Consider the following 17,643-nt stretch of genomic DNA (forward strand, 5'->3'; position numbering starts at 1 on the left):
TTCACCTACGCGTGACGGGTTCAAAGGCGCTTGCGAACGCAGCAAACCCCTCTCGCAAATCTAAGTTGCTATAACTTTCTGGAAAAATTTTTTTTCCTACATGTTTGAATATGCCTCTTCGAAATATCAAAGAGTATGAAGGCGCTATTAACATAAAATATATTTCTAAGTTGACTGGATGTTACGTGACTAAGTTGCGTGACCAAGGTATTAAACGCTACCCCTCCCCTGCAATGCACTCGAGCAGACTTGCGCAGTGCGTGGTACGCTAGCCGAGCAGACATCCATGATGGCTTCTGCCAAGAAAAAGCAGGACGAAAAGAACTTAAAACTTCTTCGTGACCTCGCTGCTTTACCCCACAACAAAAAATGCTTCGACTGTGGACAGAGGGGGCCAACATATGTGAATACGACCATAGGATCTTTCGTCTGTACCTCGTGTAGCGGCATTTTGTGAGTTGAATTGGCGGAAATTCGCGAGGCTTTTCGTAAACGCTAGCTAGCTATTAGTTGAATGATTTGGCTTTGCAACTCTTTTGAACGCTAATTTCCCACTCTTTGCGTTTATACAGAAGAGGACTTAACCCTCCTCATCGGGTCAAGTCAATCTCGATGACTAGTTTTACACCACAAGAAATAGAAAGTCTTCAAGGCACGGGAAATGAGGTGAGCTTATACTTCAAGTGGTTTTGTAGTAAGGGCTGACAGCATTTTCTGTCATTCTACTCTGGCATAATTAGTCGGTTAAAAGTTCCTTGTTGTGAGTTCTGATTTACCTCATGAAACGGTAAATTAGAGGCGCCATGTGCCGGTTCCCTTTTCAACCAGCACTTAGATCTTTGCAAGTAGATCAGAGTCTTGTTGAAGGGACATGACACCCCCAGTTTTATCGTTCACGTTGATCGTTTTCACGTTTCGTTTGAGCTATTTGGCCAATATTAGGCAGCTTGATTTGTGGTTTCGGTGCAAACTAACCCGTTGGAGTCCACGAACACTGGTTTGAATAGTCGATTGATTGACGGAGTAACTGGTGTTGCCGAAAAATGGAAAACTGGTTATCGTGACCGATCGTGACTAATGGGAAATCGTATCTTTACGATATCGCACGCATTGGTCAATTTCACGTTGCACTTGTTCCACTCATTCCGCCTCAGCTAAACTCTTTTGTAAATGTTCATCTCTTCCTATTTTTGAAATAGAGTGTGTTAAGTGCATTCACAGTTGAAGAGCAAAATTAAGCTTAGCTGTATTTGTGTATACAAAAATGGCGCGACTTTGTTGCAAGCCCCTTGTGGTCGCATTGTTTACCGCTAATCGATGACAATGCAGGTACATTGCCCAGTGTTGCAAAGCATAGTTGATTTGTCGAGTTATTTTAATAGTGTTTTCTTGGTTCATTAAGCTGATCCCTCAAGTTTCTTTGATTTATTTCTTTAGTTGTGATTGCTTGTACCTAAAAATGAAATGTCTTCAAATATTTTGACATTGGCTGAGTGAGTTGTTCAAAACGGCTGCTAACATGAAAATCAATTAATGAACACACATAAACTTGCATTGATGCTATAAATATATCACAGTGGCAGGGTGAACGCCACTCCCTGAGCTAACAAGTGTAGAAATCTAAATTTTTTATTTTAAATCCCTGAAGAAATTTTCCTTTTGTATCATTATAAATCCCCGTGTAGTATTTGGGTTCTTTGGTTTTGTATAATTCAGGTGTATAATTAGACCTTCCAAATGCTCACCCCTCCTCTTATTTCATTTAATCTAGAATATCTTTCATTTTATGTGTATAAATGGTTGGTATTAATAATTCCTGCTAAATATATAATTCCTTTTTGATAAGAATGAATAAAGTTGTGAAAAAAGGAGAATAAAATAATTATGAATAATATTGTTATGCTCGATTAATAAATTGTGCATATAAAATTTGTCTATTCTTTATGGACTCTACCTAATGTTGTACATGGAAACCTAAACTCTTTCTAAAGCAGAGCCGTGTTTGTAATATGTTTTAAGATATCGGAAGCATTTCTCCTTGTATGCAAAGAGTCACAATTGCACAGGGCTTTTGCTTGAGGATATTTACTACTACTCTTAAATTTATGGCTCGGCCTGGTCATGTTTTTTTAATGGCTCAAAACCATTATTTTCATTATTTGGCAGAACTTTTTATTGAAGGTAACTCTAATCAGTAACAACGCAGACACATGCTACTTTGTCCTACAGTTGTTCTACTCATTTTTTTCCAGAATAGTCTCATGTCTCGAGCCCATATAATCAACAATTATTCCACGAGCGCACGTTGGATATGAGATGGTGGATCTAGCCAACAAGGCGCATAGGGCCGAGTTGGCTATTAATAGTCATCTCCTATCCAACAAGCGTGAGTGGAACATTCAGTTCCAGAAAATATCCATACTCCCCCCACAGAAGGGATTGGAATTTCCTGGGGGGGTGAGGGGGTTCTGTAAGACCAAAACATTTAAAGAAATGTATGAAGCTCAATCGGAATTTCCAGAGGGGTGGGGGGGGGGGGGACTTAGAAAAATTTCCTTCCGTCGGGGAGGTATGGATATTTTCTGGACCTACAGAATAACTGTTTCATTAAAATTGCTCCAAAATATAGAAAACTAAACTAAGATAAAAGTAAAAAATGCCCCCGAAACTCACACGTACACTTACCATTTTTGTAGAGCATGGTATAATGGCTCATAACCCATGATGGCTAAGCCACTGAAAACTCTTGAATTGCATTATCCCATTCCAGCTATCCAGTTTTTAATAATTTGTGTTAGTCAATGTCCATTATATATTATGTTGAATTCAGATTGCTTTAATTTGCAAACATCTTCTGGTAGATGTTGATAGAGGTAGATAGATAGATAGATAGTTGGTGCCAATTTCCTCCCTTGCAGCCAGAGGCTGAATTGCGGAGGAACCAGAGAGGTGAGATCGGACGTCAGCATATGACGGCGCACTTTGCAGCCACTTCAGTCCATGTATGATCTCACCTTACCCACCCCAGACCAATGACCGGCACAAGTCAGATAGACCATGACACTGGGTTCTACGTCCCCTACTCTTTTCGAACAGTGTCATGCGTTCTTTAACGTCCCACAAGAACCAGATCAGTGAAGTGCTGTGAGACGGGGCCTACGGTTTATTGTCCTTATCCAAGAAGACTTGAATGTCTAACCATTTGCAGTTGTAATTACTTGTAAAGGCAGCATGTTGTTTCTTTGAATGAGTAATGGATAATTTTTGTGAAGCATTGTGCTTGTATATACATGTATATACGCATTTTTCCCATTTGCATTTTAATGGTTAAACATAACAGAACATCTGTACTTTTAAAGTGTGTTTGTTATGAAATTATCCCTTGGGCAGATGCTATTTCTCTATACTTTCAGGGCTGCAAGTAACGGTTGCCCAGTTGCCTGTCCAAACAACCTGCCAAATTAATTTTAGCTTGTCGATATCTTGTTTCTGACTGGTCAAATAGAATGAGTAATTTTTCGTAATACACAATATTAACCCCTTCTCCCACCCAAAGTAAAAGCTAATTTCTTTGCTACACTTTACATGGCAGTCAGATTGCAACTTGGAAAGACAATAAACTTGTAAAGAAGTGAAAGGTCATTTTTAATTCATTATTTATTTAATTAATAGTTTCTTGAAATTTGACTTTTATACTTTGGGGTTGGAACCAATTTGCATCCAAGAGGGAAATGGACAACTTGAAAAGTACTCAAGGAAAAATATTTTGAATTTGAGAGTGGAAGTTTGCATTTCAATATGTCAATTGTCAGTACAGTTTTAAGGTTGCACAATACCTTGAGAGTGCTACTTTTGTCAAAATTTTCTTTCTAAGCAAAACGAAAAGGTTGCTACAAAATCTAACATTTCCCAGAAAATGAAGGTAAATCTTGAAACCTGTGCAAGTTATTTTTTTTTAATAAAAGTTAATAATTTAACAGAACTTAGGTGTCCTAATACTCATAGTGTGTCGACTTTTTGCGCAAAACAGCTTCCTTATTACAGGGGGCCCCTCATTAGCATTTTTTGTTTACAAGCTATTTTGCAATTGTGTTCTCGAATTAATTTGTCCTTCTCTGTTACCTATCACTCCTCATTGTCTTTAAGGTCATGAAACGTGGTAAAAAAAGGAAGAGAAAAGTCCAAAGGCAAAAGCACAGCCAAAACAGTACACACTTTTTTCCAAATTGTACAGTTTATAACCTTTTTATTGATATATAGTTTGTGGTAGTTTCCTCAAAAACAACGCTGGAACAAATTTTTTTCTGAATATACAGATTGTACAGAATATACAGAATATACAGCATGATGATGCTGATAGTAAATAATTATTATTCCACGAGTGCATGTTGGATATGAGATGGTAGATAGCCAACGAGACGTGTAGTGTCAAGTTGGCTTTAATCATTTCATATTCAATAACCATGAGTGAAATGATGGCTTCATTAGAAACGCCCCCAAAGGAAAATAAAAAACGCCCCATGAAAACATCACACATACGCTTACCATTTGTAGAGCATGGTGTAATGGCTCATTACCCATGATGGCTAAGCTAATGAAAACTCTTGAATTGCATTATCCAATGATCCAGTTTTTAATAATAAACAAGAGCATCTGCATGAAAAGTTTAATTTTTTTCTTGATATGATTGAATGTGAACAGCAAGGCAAAATTTTGATCGGTCTGGTCAAATCCCTTATCAAGCCGGACGTTGTCCTATGTTGTTGTCCTATAGATGTTGTGTGGCTGTTATTTCCAGCCCTGCCCCTTTATAATGGGTACACCTGTATTTAAGAAATAGAGAACATGTATCGTGTTTCTATGGAGTGATAGAAACACAAGTGAAAGTTTGGGAGAACAAGAAATGCTGTGGGAACACAAGTCACAGGCGAGTGTTTCCACAGCTTTTTCGAGTTCTCCCAAACTTTCACAACTGCTTCTATAACTCGATAGAAACACGGAAACAACTTGTTAACTTTGATTATCAAAATCTAAATTCTCTTTGCCTGCACCATCATTATGTCAACAGCTTGTGTTAGTTCTATGTTTCTATCGAGTTATGGAAACACGATTTTTAACCAATCAGCATGGATATTTACTTAGGGTTGTTTTCTAAAATTATATACTGAATCAGTCTTTTTTGAGATGGCACCTATGGAAACATTTAGCCTTAGTTATTTTCTTAAACTTCCTGTGTTTATTGCACCAAAATCTTTTCATGATTCCTTCTTTTTCCGATAGTCACAAGCCATTTTCAAATCTTCTTTCACTAGCTGGTGGGATATATTTGAGAAGTAATATTCATTGTTAAGTACTTGACATATCTCGGCTAATTACATATATTTTAAAAAACCACCAGGCCCTTTTGAGAGAGTTCTGTGGTCTAATGTTTTAATTTCTCCTTTCCTATACAATTAATTTCAAAGTATATATGTCAATCTTTTGAGTGAGTCACCTTTTCATGTGTTTACCTCACAGTATTGTAAAAAGGTTTGGCTTGGGCTGTGGAACTCTGCACAACCTGCAGAACCAGAATCTAGAGATGAGCAAAAGATTAAAGATTTTATGGTTCAGAAATATGAGCGGAAAAGGTGGTACATCCCTCCACAACAAGTCAGCAATACCAATTCGAGTCAGGCAGCACCTGAACCTAAACCACTGAAACAACTTTTAGGAGAAAATACACCAGCTGTATCAGTGCAAGTAAGTACAAACGAAAGTTTCTTAATGAATTAGTAGCTTTATGATTTACATTGCTGTTAAAATTATCACATTTGGTAAAATCTGAAGAACATTTTTATAATATTGATTACATTGCCATCTTTGTGGAGGTGCTGTGGCCTCATGGTTAGTGTGCTCAACTGCGGATTGAGTGGTCCAGGTTTGAGCCCTGGCTGGGCCATTCTGTTGTGTTCATGGGCAAGACACATTACTCTCACAGTGCCTCTCTCCACCCAGGTGTAGAAATGGGTACCGGCAAGTTTAATGCTGGGGACTAGTATCCCATCCAGGGGGGAGTTGAAATATTCCTAGTTGCTTCATGCTAGAGAAACCGGGATAAACTCAGGCTTGATGGGTCACCTGTTTCGTATGCAGACTTTACCTTTCTTGACATATTTGCAATTCAAGTAATCACATTTCATTAATTTTTCTTAAGTTCTGAACAAGTTCTTGAGAATTTTCCGTGGGTTTTATTTTAATTGTCTTTTTGTTTTTCCCTGGTGAAGTTGACTTGGGATGGAATTGGTGTCAGTAAATCTAACCAACTCTTCACAAATTTGATCAGTAAACTCATCAAAACATATATGTCAATAAGTTACATGTACAGTGTATGCCAAAAGTTTATTATAAAATTTGTCCATTTTCCCTTTTACATGCAATGTTTTGTACCTATTTTAGCCAGGCTACGTGAAAACAGACTGTGGGATGTATTGTTTTAAGTGCCTCTCTCCATCTAGTCCTTCCTTACACAGCATGCTGCACCTTACCCCATGTAAGATTAAGCCCAATGTGCCCAGCAATGACGGTTAAACACTACAGGAGGTGTTTAAAATCTCTTGCGTGAAGGACATGTGTGTACAGGAGAAGCATTTTACTGATGCAGTGAATCATTTGCCATGTTTATTAATACATGTAGGTGGTCATGCTAGTCTACTAAAAAATTAATGCTCACAAATCAGGCACAAGCTACAAGAGAAAGACCTCGCACTAGCAGTCAAAATAGTGGATCATCTGTACCTGTGTCTGTTGCACCACCCCCAGGAATGGTGCAACATATAGCCCCTCAGCCAGCTCCACAACCAGCTCCGCAGCCTAAACCTCCATCAGTGGATTTACTTGGCGACTTAGGGGGAGATCCTTTTGCACAACCACAACCGCAAGGTAAGAGTAATTTTTTGCTTTATCCCTTTCTTTTGTAAATTGTGACGAAAAACTAAGGTCTCTTTACACTGTCAATGCATTATTAAGCAGTCAGGTGACAAGAAAAAAGAAAATGACCATTAAAGAACATTGCTTGATGTAACACCAATTTTTCTGAACAAATTATTCCCAAAAATTTCTTAAAAATTAAGTTTTGTTTCTAATCTGAGCTATTCTACAACAGCAGCGGTAACACAAATGGCCTTGAAGACGCCATTCACATAGACCAGGAAGAGCTAAACACATGTATTTATTGAATGGATGCAGTTTCTATCTGTACATGTAGAAACTAGCCCTGTGTTAGTTTAATGTGAATCAATCTCTAAAATTAATTTGATTGGCTGCACTGATTTATCCAATTCATTGAAAAAGTCCATGCTAACACATGTTTTTTAACATCTGAAGTTCACATTTAACTGTCAAAACCATGCATTCAATATTGGCAAAATTGAATTGCATCATTATCTTTATTCTTGTCTTCACAAAATATGTTTTCTCTTTCTTTTTACATCTGGCCAAGATAGTGAGTCCAGTTTATTATTAACAGTTTGTGCTTGATGATATTACAGGAATCAAGCCATGTCTCTGTGATACATGCATGCTTAATTTTTGATAAATGTGTTTTCCCAGGTCAGTTTGGATCACCTCCACAGCCAGGTGGCTTTGCGGAATTCAATGCATTTGGCGGTCAACCAGCAGCTCCTGCTCAGAATTCATTCGACCCATTTGGGTCAACAGTGCCACAGCCGGCTCAACAAGCCCAGCCAGGGTTTGCGGCATTTGGCGCACCACCCCAGCAGCAGCCGCAACCTGCTGCCCAGCCACAAGCACAGGCCAATTTCTTTGATGCTTTTGGATCACCGCCAGCATCCTCTGGAGGATTTAATGCCTTTGGCACTCCACCATCATCAGGTTAGTTTACTTTTCAATCTAAAACTCATATTTCTTTGTGTTAAACATCTCAGTCTGTAAATTTCCTCACTCCCTACACAAGTGGAAATTTGATAGGTTTGATAGACAGGTGAATTCGGCTAACATGTTAACATCCTTGTTGACCCAATTCAGAACATGTGATTCATTTGGGAGGTTACGATTGTGCAATTTGTCACCAGGTACTGAGTGCATGAGGGTTTGTGTGAACAGATCAATTGTACATGTAACCTCCCAAATGAATCATCTCATGATCTGAAATGGGTGGCAACAAGGACAAATCCATCTATTAACCTACATGTAGGTGTCAGGGCTTCTCTTTCACAGTTTCTGGTCCCAGTCATTCTCCTGCAAAGCCCGACATGCACAAAAGTGAAGCCTTGGAGCCGACTAGCTCATAGCTGCTGGAGCTTATCCTGGTTTCTGTAGCATGAAGCTGCTAGGAGTATTTCTACTCCCCCTGGATGGGATGCTAGTCCATCACAGGTCATTCCCCAGCAATTTGTTAGGCTTCCCCAACAATTCGCTGGTACCCATTTATACTCCTGCGTGGCGAGAGGCACTGTGAGAGTTAAGTGTCTTGCCCAAGAACACAACTCAGAGTTCCTGGCCAGGGCTTGAACCTGGACCGCCTGATCCGGGGATGAGCGCACTAACCATGAAGCCACTGTGCCTCCACCCGACATGCACAAGGAAGGCCTTTAACACCTACTTGCACAAAATTACCTGTTTACAAGTGCAACATGCATTTATTTCTTTCTATAGCTGACTCGGGCTGTGCTCTCCTCAGCTATCACGCAGTAGAAATCTCAAACTCGTTATCTAATGGTTAAGTATAAACTGGATGGCACAGCTAGCCTGATAGAGTTAGAGTAACTGGCAATGTCAGCTGTAAAATTTGGGAAGTTTTGAATGACTAGTAGATTTATAAAAAACAATTACCAGTAGATTATTCACTCTTGATTTCTATGTGTGGTAGTTTACTTGGGCTGTGGCCTTGTTAACTATCATGCATTTGAAATTTCAAGCTCAAAATGCATTAAGTGTTTTTAAGTGTTTTCCAAAAAGAAAAAAATCTGGGATCTATCTTAAGCTCTTGGGAGTGAACAGGTTATGAAAGTAGTAACTTTCTTTTTGATAACAGCTCCAGCGCCAACTCCGCAGCCAACATCAAATGCTGGGTTTGGACCACTAGTATCAGCGTCTGGGGCCTCAGCACCCCAAAGTACGTCAGGAGACAGGTATGCAGCACTCAGTCAGTTGGATAATTTGTTTGGTCCTGCAACCAGCAGCAGCAGCAATAGTATTAGTTCAGGGTCAGGCTTTGGTTCTAGTGGCTCTTCTTCATTTGGAATGTCTAGTGGACCAAACCCCTTCTCAAGTACGTCATCAGGCACAATGTCTGCAGGGTTTCAGCAACCAAAGCAGCCGCAACAGCAGCAAATGTCCAATCCATTTCAAGGCCTGGGTGGAGGTGCAGCTGGCTTTGGACAGCTCAATGGTCCTACAAGGAGCATGAGTCCTGCTAGTAGTATGACAGCAACTTCTGGTTCAGGTTCAGTATTCGGAAGCCAACCAGTTAGTTCAGGGTTTGGCAGTCAGCCTTCCAGTGCAGCATTTGGTAGCAGCCAACCCTCTACTGGGGGGTTTGGTAACTTTTCATCAGCACAGCCGCAGTCATCATTCGGTGGAAGTCAGCAGCCTGGTTGGGGAGGCATGGGAGGGATGCAACCAATGGGTGGGCAAAATATGGGTATGGCACCAGCCTCTACACAACAGAATCTTAGCCTTGGTGGTGCTGGAATGACAGCGATGGCTTGGACACAGTTTGGAAAAATGGGAGGTGGCCAGCCACAACAGCAGCCCCCAGTGAGGGGTCAAATGAACTTTGGTGGTAATCAGCCTGGCTTTGGCAGTAATCAGGGATTTGGTGCTGCTCAGCCTGCTCAGCTGGCATCTGGATTTGGAGCTTCCACAGGTGGGTTTGGAGCTTCGTCAGGTGGATTTGGAGCTAATCCCATGTCTGGTGGTGGCACCTTTGGAAGTCAACAGCAAGCTTCTGGGTTTGGGAATCCTGGTGGCTTTGGGGGACAGCCAAGTGGTGGTTTTGGCGGTCAAGGAGTGGCGGCATTTGGTGGCAGTATGCAAGGAATGGGAGGTGGTCAATTTGGACAGCAGCAAATGCAACAGTTTGGTGGCTGGCAACAGGGCCAACAAGCCAATCCATTTATGGTAGGTACATGTATAATAAATTACATTATGCTGTTGAAGCTCCATTGTGAGATAAGAGTACATGTATAAAAGGGGGACACCTCTGTCATGAACATTTTCTATTGGGGACATATTCCATGAAAGGACACTTAATTAATCTCGGTTATGCACAATGCATTAGTTTGTACATGATAACCTCTAGTTAGGGGACTGGTACCAGGGATTGAATAGTCAGTTGTTCTGTGGCAAAAATGCCTTACTTTCACAGGGCCTCTTTCCACCCAGGAGTACAACTGAGTTGAAGAAAAATACTTGGGTGGGAGATCTGAAATACAGTTTGTCAGTTCCCTTTTGAAATATGGAAACCTCTACCTTCCTTTTGCTACAAAAAGTCATACTTATGTGCCTATGAGCTTGCAGACTTTTCAAAAAGGTTTTAAAGCAGTTTTCTTTTTTTTTTTTTTTTCTTTTGTTTTTCAAGTTGTCAGTATCATTAAGTTATTTGTTTTGACTGTATTTCAGAATGCTGGAGGACAGCAAGCCATGCAGAGACACACTCAGTCTACAAATCCATTTATGTAGATTGCAGCTTAGTGATTAAGATCATGCAGTTAAAAAAATGAGTCCAAAGTGGTTAAGAGCTACGAAGATGGAGAACATGGACGACGAGACTCACTGAGAGAGAAAAGATAATTGAATAGCAACCTTAGGTTGTTATTAATAGTTTGTATCGTAGGTTGCATTGTTTTATGTTGCATGCTGTGAAACGTTTTTATTATTGAACATACTTTGGATGTTATAATCTCCTTAAAGGAAAATAATCATCAACAAGGGCCACTTTATGGTATCCCCACAATAACTAATGTTCATTGAATGAATCTGTGAACTAGTTTCAATTTTATTTGAATGTTGATGGGGATAATATAAACAATGCAACCATGATGTGAAAATGATGTAAACTGCCATTGGGGAGGTGCCATAGTGGGCCCTTATTCACCCTCACCCCCACTGCAAAGCCCGCCCGCCATCGTGCCCCATCTCCGTCTGCATCATATCTAGCTGATCACATGTAGCTGATCCTTCTATGTCAGTCCCAATCAGGGAATAAAAATGGAGGAACCCAAACTTACTTGTAGGTAAAGTAATAATAAAAGAGTAATGGTAATAGACGTTATCTGTTTTGCAGTAAATTAAGGCCTTGGAAGGCCTTGTTATTACACAGTGCAATTTGTACAGGTTATCAAATGGTGACAAGTGAGATAAGGAAGTTATTTCAATAGCATTTTGTCAAAATATAAATGTCTTGTAAAATTTTCACGGCAACTTGCATCTGGATTCATGATTTTTGAACAACTTTATTTGGTGACACCTAGTTTTTGCCAATTTGGCCAATGTGTTTGACACTTTTTGTTTTCAAAATATGTTGCTTTCCTTTTTTTGACATCAAATTTTCACAATTTTAAAACGAAAATTGCAAAAAGTGAAAATTTGATTTCGCAAAAAAATTATGTAGTATGGAAAACAACATTATAAGAATTGACAGATGAAAATTTGAGAGTTAAAATTATTCCTTATTTCACGAGCAGTCAGTTGATAATCCATTAATTCAATGAAAGACAAGTTTTGCATTATATCTAGCAGTCTCCAATACCAACTAAGGTCATATTCATCAACTTTTGTTTAGGATTTGAAGGGTTGTAGTACCCGTTCCACTCTTTAGACTTTGCTTTCACACTTTTAAAAACAATATGAGGTAATTATTCCACATCTTACACATGTTTTGGATCTGTCTCCTGTCATCATTATTTTTGATGCATTGGGAAATTACAGCAAGAGAAGGGTAACATTTCATCTAGGCAAACAACTTGTAGTGATTTGTCATTCATTGTAACAAAAATTGTATGTGTCACAGGATAGTGTGGTCTGAATTAATATTTTTGTAGTTGTGACCACATCACCCTATTCCTTCAATCTGAGGAGTACTGTCATTTGACGACCAGCACAACAGCTGTGTGAAGGAAGTTATTTGCTTAGATCTTTGCACTGATGTGCTGATCTTAGTTTCCTCAAATGGTCTTGTAATGTGTTGTTTTTCAGAAAATGACAATACCCCTCCCACAGAAGTTTTTTTAGTTTGAACTCCCCCACCCCTCTGAAATTCCAGTTTAGCTTCATACTTTCCTTTTAAAATTTTGGCTTTTGAAATCCCCCCCCCCCCTCCCCCTCAAAATATCCAATAACCCTCCTTGAAATGGCTATGGATATTATCCAAAACTGCACAATACAAACAAAATGGTGTGATCAAGCTGACTATGTGATTTGGTGTACTTTGTTGTATTATAAACAAATTCTGCTGTGTAATAATGCTTTCCAGTGCAGTGCTTTAGGTTATTGCCTTTCTCTTCCTCCCACCCCATGCACCTGTTAGTTCAATGCTTTTATGTAGTTTCAGTCCCCCGGTTTCGGTCGTATACAAGTGGGAGTATGGACAGAGAGGACAAAGGATTAATCTTTTAAAATGTAGTTATAGAATATTTTGTGTACTTACCTGAAATAACAGCAAGAGACAGATAATTATGGTTTCTGCCTAAATTATTTGGCAAGACATTATTTGCTCGAGTGTTACGTATTAAAATATTATGTTGGAAATAATAAATTGGAATCATCCATAGCAGGGTTTAAGCAAACTTGTCAATAACTTTTTGGGAGAATTTTTGTACAATTTGTTGCCTTTTTCCTTTGGAAATCCTGTTGAAGGAAGCTGTTAAGTGAAATCCGAAATACTCATGAACCTACCTTGCATCTTATCATGGCGTGGTGGGCAAACATGGTGGAAACTGCAATGTTCGCGCGAGAAAAGTAATTGTTTAGTTGCGGTCCAAACTAAACATTAGACGTGCATAAATTTGCTAAGTAGGTTTCAAAACTGTAAACTTCATCACTGCCTTGCAACATGTTTGATTAAAAACCTATGGTAAAGCAGAGTGAGATTTTTATGGGCAAATAGTTTATGTGTACTTTCGGATGTCTACATCCTTCAAATTATAACAATCCCTTTCTATAGTAAAAGATTGACATAATTTTTTATTCCTATTTACTTTATCCCAAGACTCTAAATGTCCTGTTATTTTTGTATATAGAGCTGAAAAGGAAATAACTTGCAACTAAAGCATTCGAAATGTCACGCCATTTTTTCGCAATATTTGTCGCGTGACTAGAGTGTGTGACGTCGCGCTAGGGTGATACCACAAGCACGCAATCTTTCGATCGAATGTTCACGGAGAAAAGGAAGATAACGTGACGAATTAAAATAGCTTGGGCTGAAAAGTCTCTTATTTTGTCTTGCACAAATACAGAGGAGGGACGACCAGCGAAACAGAACTCTGCGTTTTTAAACAACACTCCATTAGCCACTATTACGAGGTCGACTTTCGTTTAGAATGTTTTCCAATTTTCTTTGATTATGAGGTCCAAACCAATAGAGCTTGTTGTGTATTGTTTTTCGTTCGCACACGCACCTGAAGTCTTTCAGAAACAAGATCTCTTTATGAATTTAGCACAATCATCTTTGAACCCCAACCCGCACCCCCCCCTACCACCGCCCCCCCTCCCCCTCCTCTACCCCCGAAAATGATCACTGGCTTATTATTTCTTCGGTATCTGTGTGATCTGATACGCTGACATCTGCAGGTCTTGGTAACGATCAAATAAAAGCTTTACAATTTGTTATCGATGATAATGATGGATTTGATCAATCGTTAACTGAGTGTGATAAGCCACGATTTCCTGCGAATTTGTTACGCAGTGCCCACAAAGCTAGAAACGTATAGAGATGACAAAAATATTACAACCTCGATCAAGGTTTTTACACTGCTTTGATTATAAGTTGTTAGAAAACTAAAGAGATCTCAGATTTCGTTATTTGGTTGGTGGCTGTGAGAACCGGCACATCTGAAATCAACGGCACAAAGCTCTCCCACGTAATAAGGGAGTGCCTCGGTCAATTTCCATGTTTACCGAAGAATACTATAGGAAGTGTACTTCCCGCGCGTAAGAGCTGCTAGGTTTGAAAATTCCCTATTATCCCTGATTTGCTTTAATGAGGAAATAGAAAAATTAAAGTCTTCTTTAAGTATGCTATATTTACTTCTCTTTTAAATGTTAACACGCTGGCTTGCTTCAGTGGAATCAAATTTTCGCGGGAAAATTTTCAAAGTCGAACAATCAATTGTCTGTCCAGACTTGGCGCGTAATTTATTTTGTCCGTTTCCTGTACTATATTAAATGGGATGAATTAACCAGGTATGTCGTTCCACCCAATGATCAAAGAATTTCAAATACCCAAACACTCGGCGGGATAGAGTTTATTTTGTTTAGCGCTGTACAGTGCGGGTCTTGAACCACCGATCGGCTGAATTTGTATAAAATGCGGCTCAAACCGCGCCAGATAGAAAGCTGGTTTGTCGCTTTGGGTCTACTGGAGCAGCGGCAAATAACGCCCGATGACGAGTTTGACAGCTATCTCCAGAATATTTTAAAAGACGGCTCGATTCTTTGCCGTTTGGTTAATCGAGTGAAGCCAGGTACAATAAATAAGGTAAGAGAGTGACTTGTTTATCAGCCACAACGAGATCTGTTTCGGCATTTTGTCATGTAAATTAGCATTTTGTATATCTGTCCGCTGGTCGTTCTTTCACAGATTCACCAAGGGCCGATTTCAGTAAAGGATCGCTTGGAGAACTTCAAGGCTTTTGCGAGCGCCTGTCAAGAACTGCAGCTAGGGGACGAAGAGGTTTGATGGCGAACATGAATAATTTTCGTACATTATGATTATCATAAAATAAACATCGGCGTTGCGACATTAAAATTTCATGCCCCATCTGAGCACGCTCAACACGATCTAATAGTGTGCGCCATGTTTTGCTGTGTGTAGGTTTTCTCTCCGAGCGACTTTGACACCGAAGAAGGCTTTACCCGTCTGTTGCGAACTCTCGACTGTCTAGAAAATGTTGCTACTGGTAAGTGAATTTTCCATATTCTGTAAATTGAGCTTTAGAATGGGCTTTTTGCTCAACGGGAAAAATTCTGTCAACTTCATTGATTGATTGTCATGTGTAACTTGGAGCGAACAAAGCGATAGGTCGAGTGACAGGGAAGTAAAAAAATTCAGTCGAAACTAAATGCTACAGTACAATTACGTGGTCAAACTGTGTTTATTGAGGCAAGTTCCGGTTTAATGCTTTGGTATCCAGAACGATAAAGTTCGCTTTATGTGTTTTGAATTGATTTTGATTTGTTGTGGCTGCGCTCGAAATTACCTAGCTCTTCATCAACAGGGATTTGAAGGTAGGCAAATATTGTTGACCATTGTGCTAACGCTTGTTTTCAACTGTCCAGAAGTGGTAATCACAAGTGTCCTTCGTTAAGCTTTCAGCCAGCACGGCCACTTTAGCGTATTCTACTTTCGAAAGCTCAAACGAACTTTATTTACAACCGAGTTTTTTGTTCCCTTGCGAACGATTGGCTTACATATCACGATTCAACAAGAGGAAAGAAAATACTGATCGCGATTGATAGTCAATTTATTTTATCATTCTGTAAGTTGATTTGTTTTAAAATTCCGTCATGAGAAGGGCTTTGTGTGATCACAATGCAGTCACGTTGTTATTCGTGAGCGCTAAAAATCATTCCATGACATTCTCATGACGAATCTTTTCAAAGAGGAAGTGTTGTGAATCCTGAAGTGCACGCCGTATTTGGTAATGACTCTTTGTCTTTTAACACTACAAAGGTTTGAATTTCACGTACATTATTTTATTTTTTCACTGCTATGAAACGAAACTCAACTTCAGCTTAAAGCTGAACGCGCCGAAAACTCTTCATCAGTATTTCATTTTCGATAGCTTCAAGCTCTTAGCAATCGCAGCCTCAATGCTTTCTGTTGATGTTATTCGTCAATCAAAATTGATAACTGTGGCGGCTAAGTCCGCTAAGAAGAAGACTTCTATGCTGCGGAGAATCAAGTCTGTCAAACTACGTAAGTTTTGTATCTTAAGCTTATAAACTACGCTCAGCAGAAAACTTTATCAATAATATGTTCTGGCGTAGTTCTCGTTCATCAAAGATCATCTTGCAGTTCTTGACCTTTAAATTGTGCAGGAGGGTCTCCAGTTGGCCAACTCTAGCTAAAATGTGACTTCTGCTGCGAACAATTGTCAGAGGACCAAAATATCTTTAGTCACTGCTACCACTAACATCGTTTATTTTAGATTTAATTTACATACATGTACAGTACCAATTCCTCTTACATAATCTTCATCATTTAAAGTAGGTACGTGTACTAATTATATCGAAGGAGATTATCTCTTCCGTTCTGAATTTGGAGATTTGTTCGCTCTCCTTAAACACGTGATGTGGAAATTTTATTTTCAGGTATAATACCCATGTAAATCAAGCCTGCAACTTAAGCCAGCAAAAACTTAGTGCTATGTACAACAATTATTGCTAATATAATGGTACATCACTAAACATAATTTCACATGTTGAAACATGTTTTTTAAACCCTAGCTAGGACAATGATTTTCTCCGCCAATGATATATATTTCAACTGACAATATTCTAAGTGTGTAGATATGTGATTTTTTTGGGATGGTGCAGGCAATTCGTGCATGCACCACAAAAGAAGTCATGCGTGCATATGCACAAAAGTTGCACCATCTGAGTCAAGCCTATAAAAGCTGCTTCCTGGTTTTGACCTTGATGTATAAGTTGTGGTTCACTATATTTACATGTACATGTAGCCTTGCTACAGTTTAGTATTCCCCTTTGTTTCGTATCAATTATACTACGTGTATACTATGTTGTACCCTACAAAAAAAAAAAAAAAGAAAAAAGGAGAATTCCAGATGGGTAAAACTGAACCTCAAGAATCCTACAACATGTCATGTAATTATATGTAAGTGGATGTTTTGACTATTTTATGACTTGGCTTGACAAAATTATGGGTGGCTAATAATTAATAACAATTTAATAAGTTATTAATTTGTATCATGCTTTGTAACATACAATGATCAAAAGCGGGATAATGGGAGGTCTAATATAAGAACTGTAGGTACACCCAAATAAAATTCTGTGTTCAAACCTAGTAGCTCATTAAACAGATTCATATCTCCGGTTTCCATAGCATAAATTCCGGGTCCTGGATGGGATACTCATCTAGGGGTTACCCCTCCCCTCAGAATTAAATTTAACAGGTGAGTACCATTTATTCTCCTGGTTCGAGAGTAAACTAAACTGTGTCTTACCCAAGAACATGACACAACACAATGAGCCAGCCAGGTTCGAACCCGGACAGCTCAATCCCATGGTCCAGTGAACTAATTATTTTGCTATTGCTCCTCTCACGAGATCTGATATAGACAAGCATAATAAAATTACTGGGAAAAAGTATCGATTTTTCTTGAATTGCAAAATTGTGAGGAAAAATGCACAAATATTTAGTAAAATGCAGCAATGTGATATGAACTTGTGAGCTACAAAGTG

General features: G+C 39.1%; 2 protein-coding genes across 12 annotated transcripts in view; both read left to right on the forward strand.

The window, feature by feature from the left end:
* The first annotated feature begins 234 nt into the window (after window positions 1-234).
* LOC110049213 (uncharacterized) lies at window positions 235-12,788 on the forward strand. Its single transcript, XM_020754996.2, has 7 exons — window positions 235-453; window positions 573-666; window positions 5,518-5,742; window positions 6,720-6,921; window positions 7,591-7,872; window positions 9,035-10,122; window positions 10,624-12,788. Exons 1-7 carry the CDS (start codon window positions 287-289, stop codon window positions 10,681-10,683), a joined length of 2,118 nt encoding a protein of 705 aa, XP_020610655.2. The 5' UTR covers window positions 235-286; the 3' UTR covers window positions 10,684-12,788.
* Window positions 12,789-14,405: 1,617 nt separating this feature from the next.
* The window catches only part of LOC110049207 (rho guanine nucleotide exchange factor 7-like), a 33,603-nt gene continuing 30,365 nt past the window's right edge, over window positions 14,406-17,643 (forward strand). For 4 of the 11 annotated variants that reach the window (XM_089293078.1, XM_089293077.1, XM_089293085.1 and 1 more), the window contains exons 1-3: window positions 14,407-14,698; window positions 14,801-14,893; window positions 15,035-15,119. In XM_089293078.1, the coding sequence (XP_089149204.1) occupies window positions 14,528-14,698; window positions 14,801-14,893; window positions 15,035-15,119 (349 nt within the window). In that variant the 5' untranslated portion in view covers window positions 14,407-14,527. Of the gene's footprint in view, window positions 14,699-14,800; window positions 14,894-15,034; window positions 15,120-15,196; window positions 15,448-15,885; window positions 16,139-17,643 lie in introns of those variants that run through there. The other 7 variants (XM_089293082.1, XM_089293083.1, XM_089293087.1 and 4 more) reach the window with 5 other exon arrangements.

Source organism: Orbicella faveolata, unplaced genomic scaffold, assembly GCF_042242905.1.
Source record: "Orbicella faveolata isolate gen_17 unplaced genomic scaffold, um_ofav_v1 contig_25, whole genome shotgun sequence".
NCBI lineage: Eukaryota > Metazoa > Cnidaria > Anthozoa > Scleractinia > Merulinidae > Orbicella > Orbicella faveolata.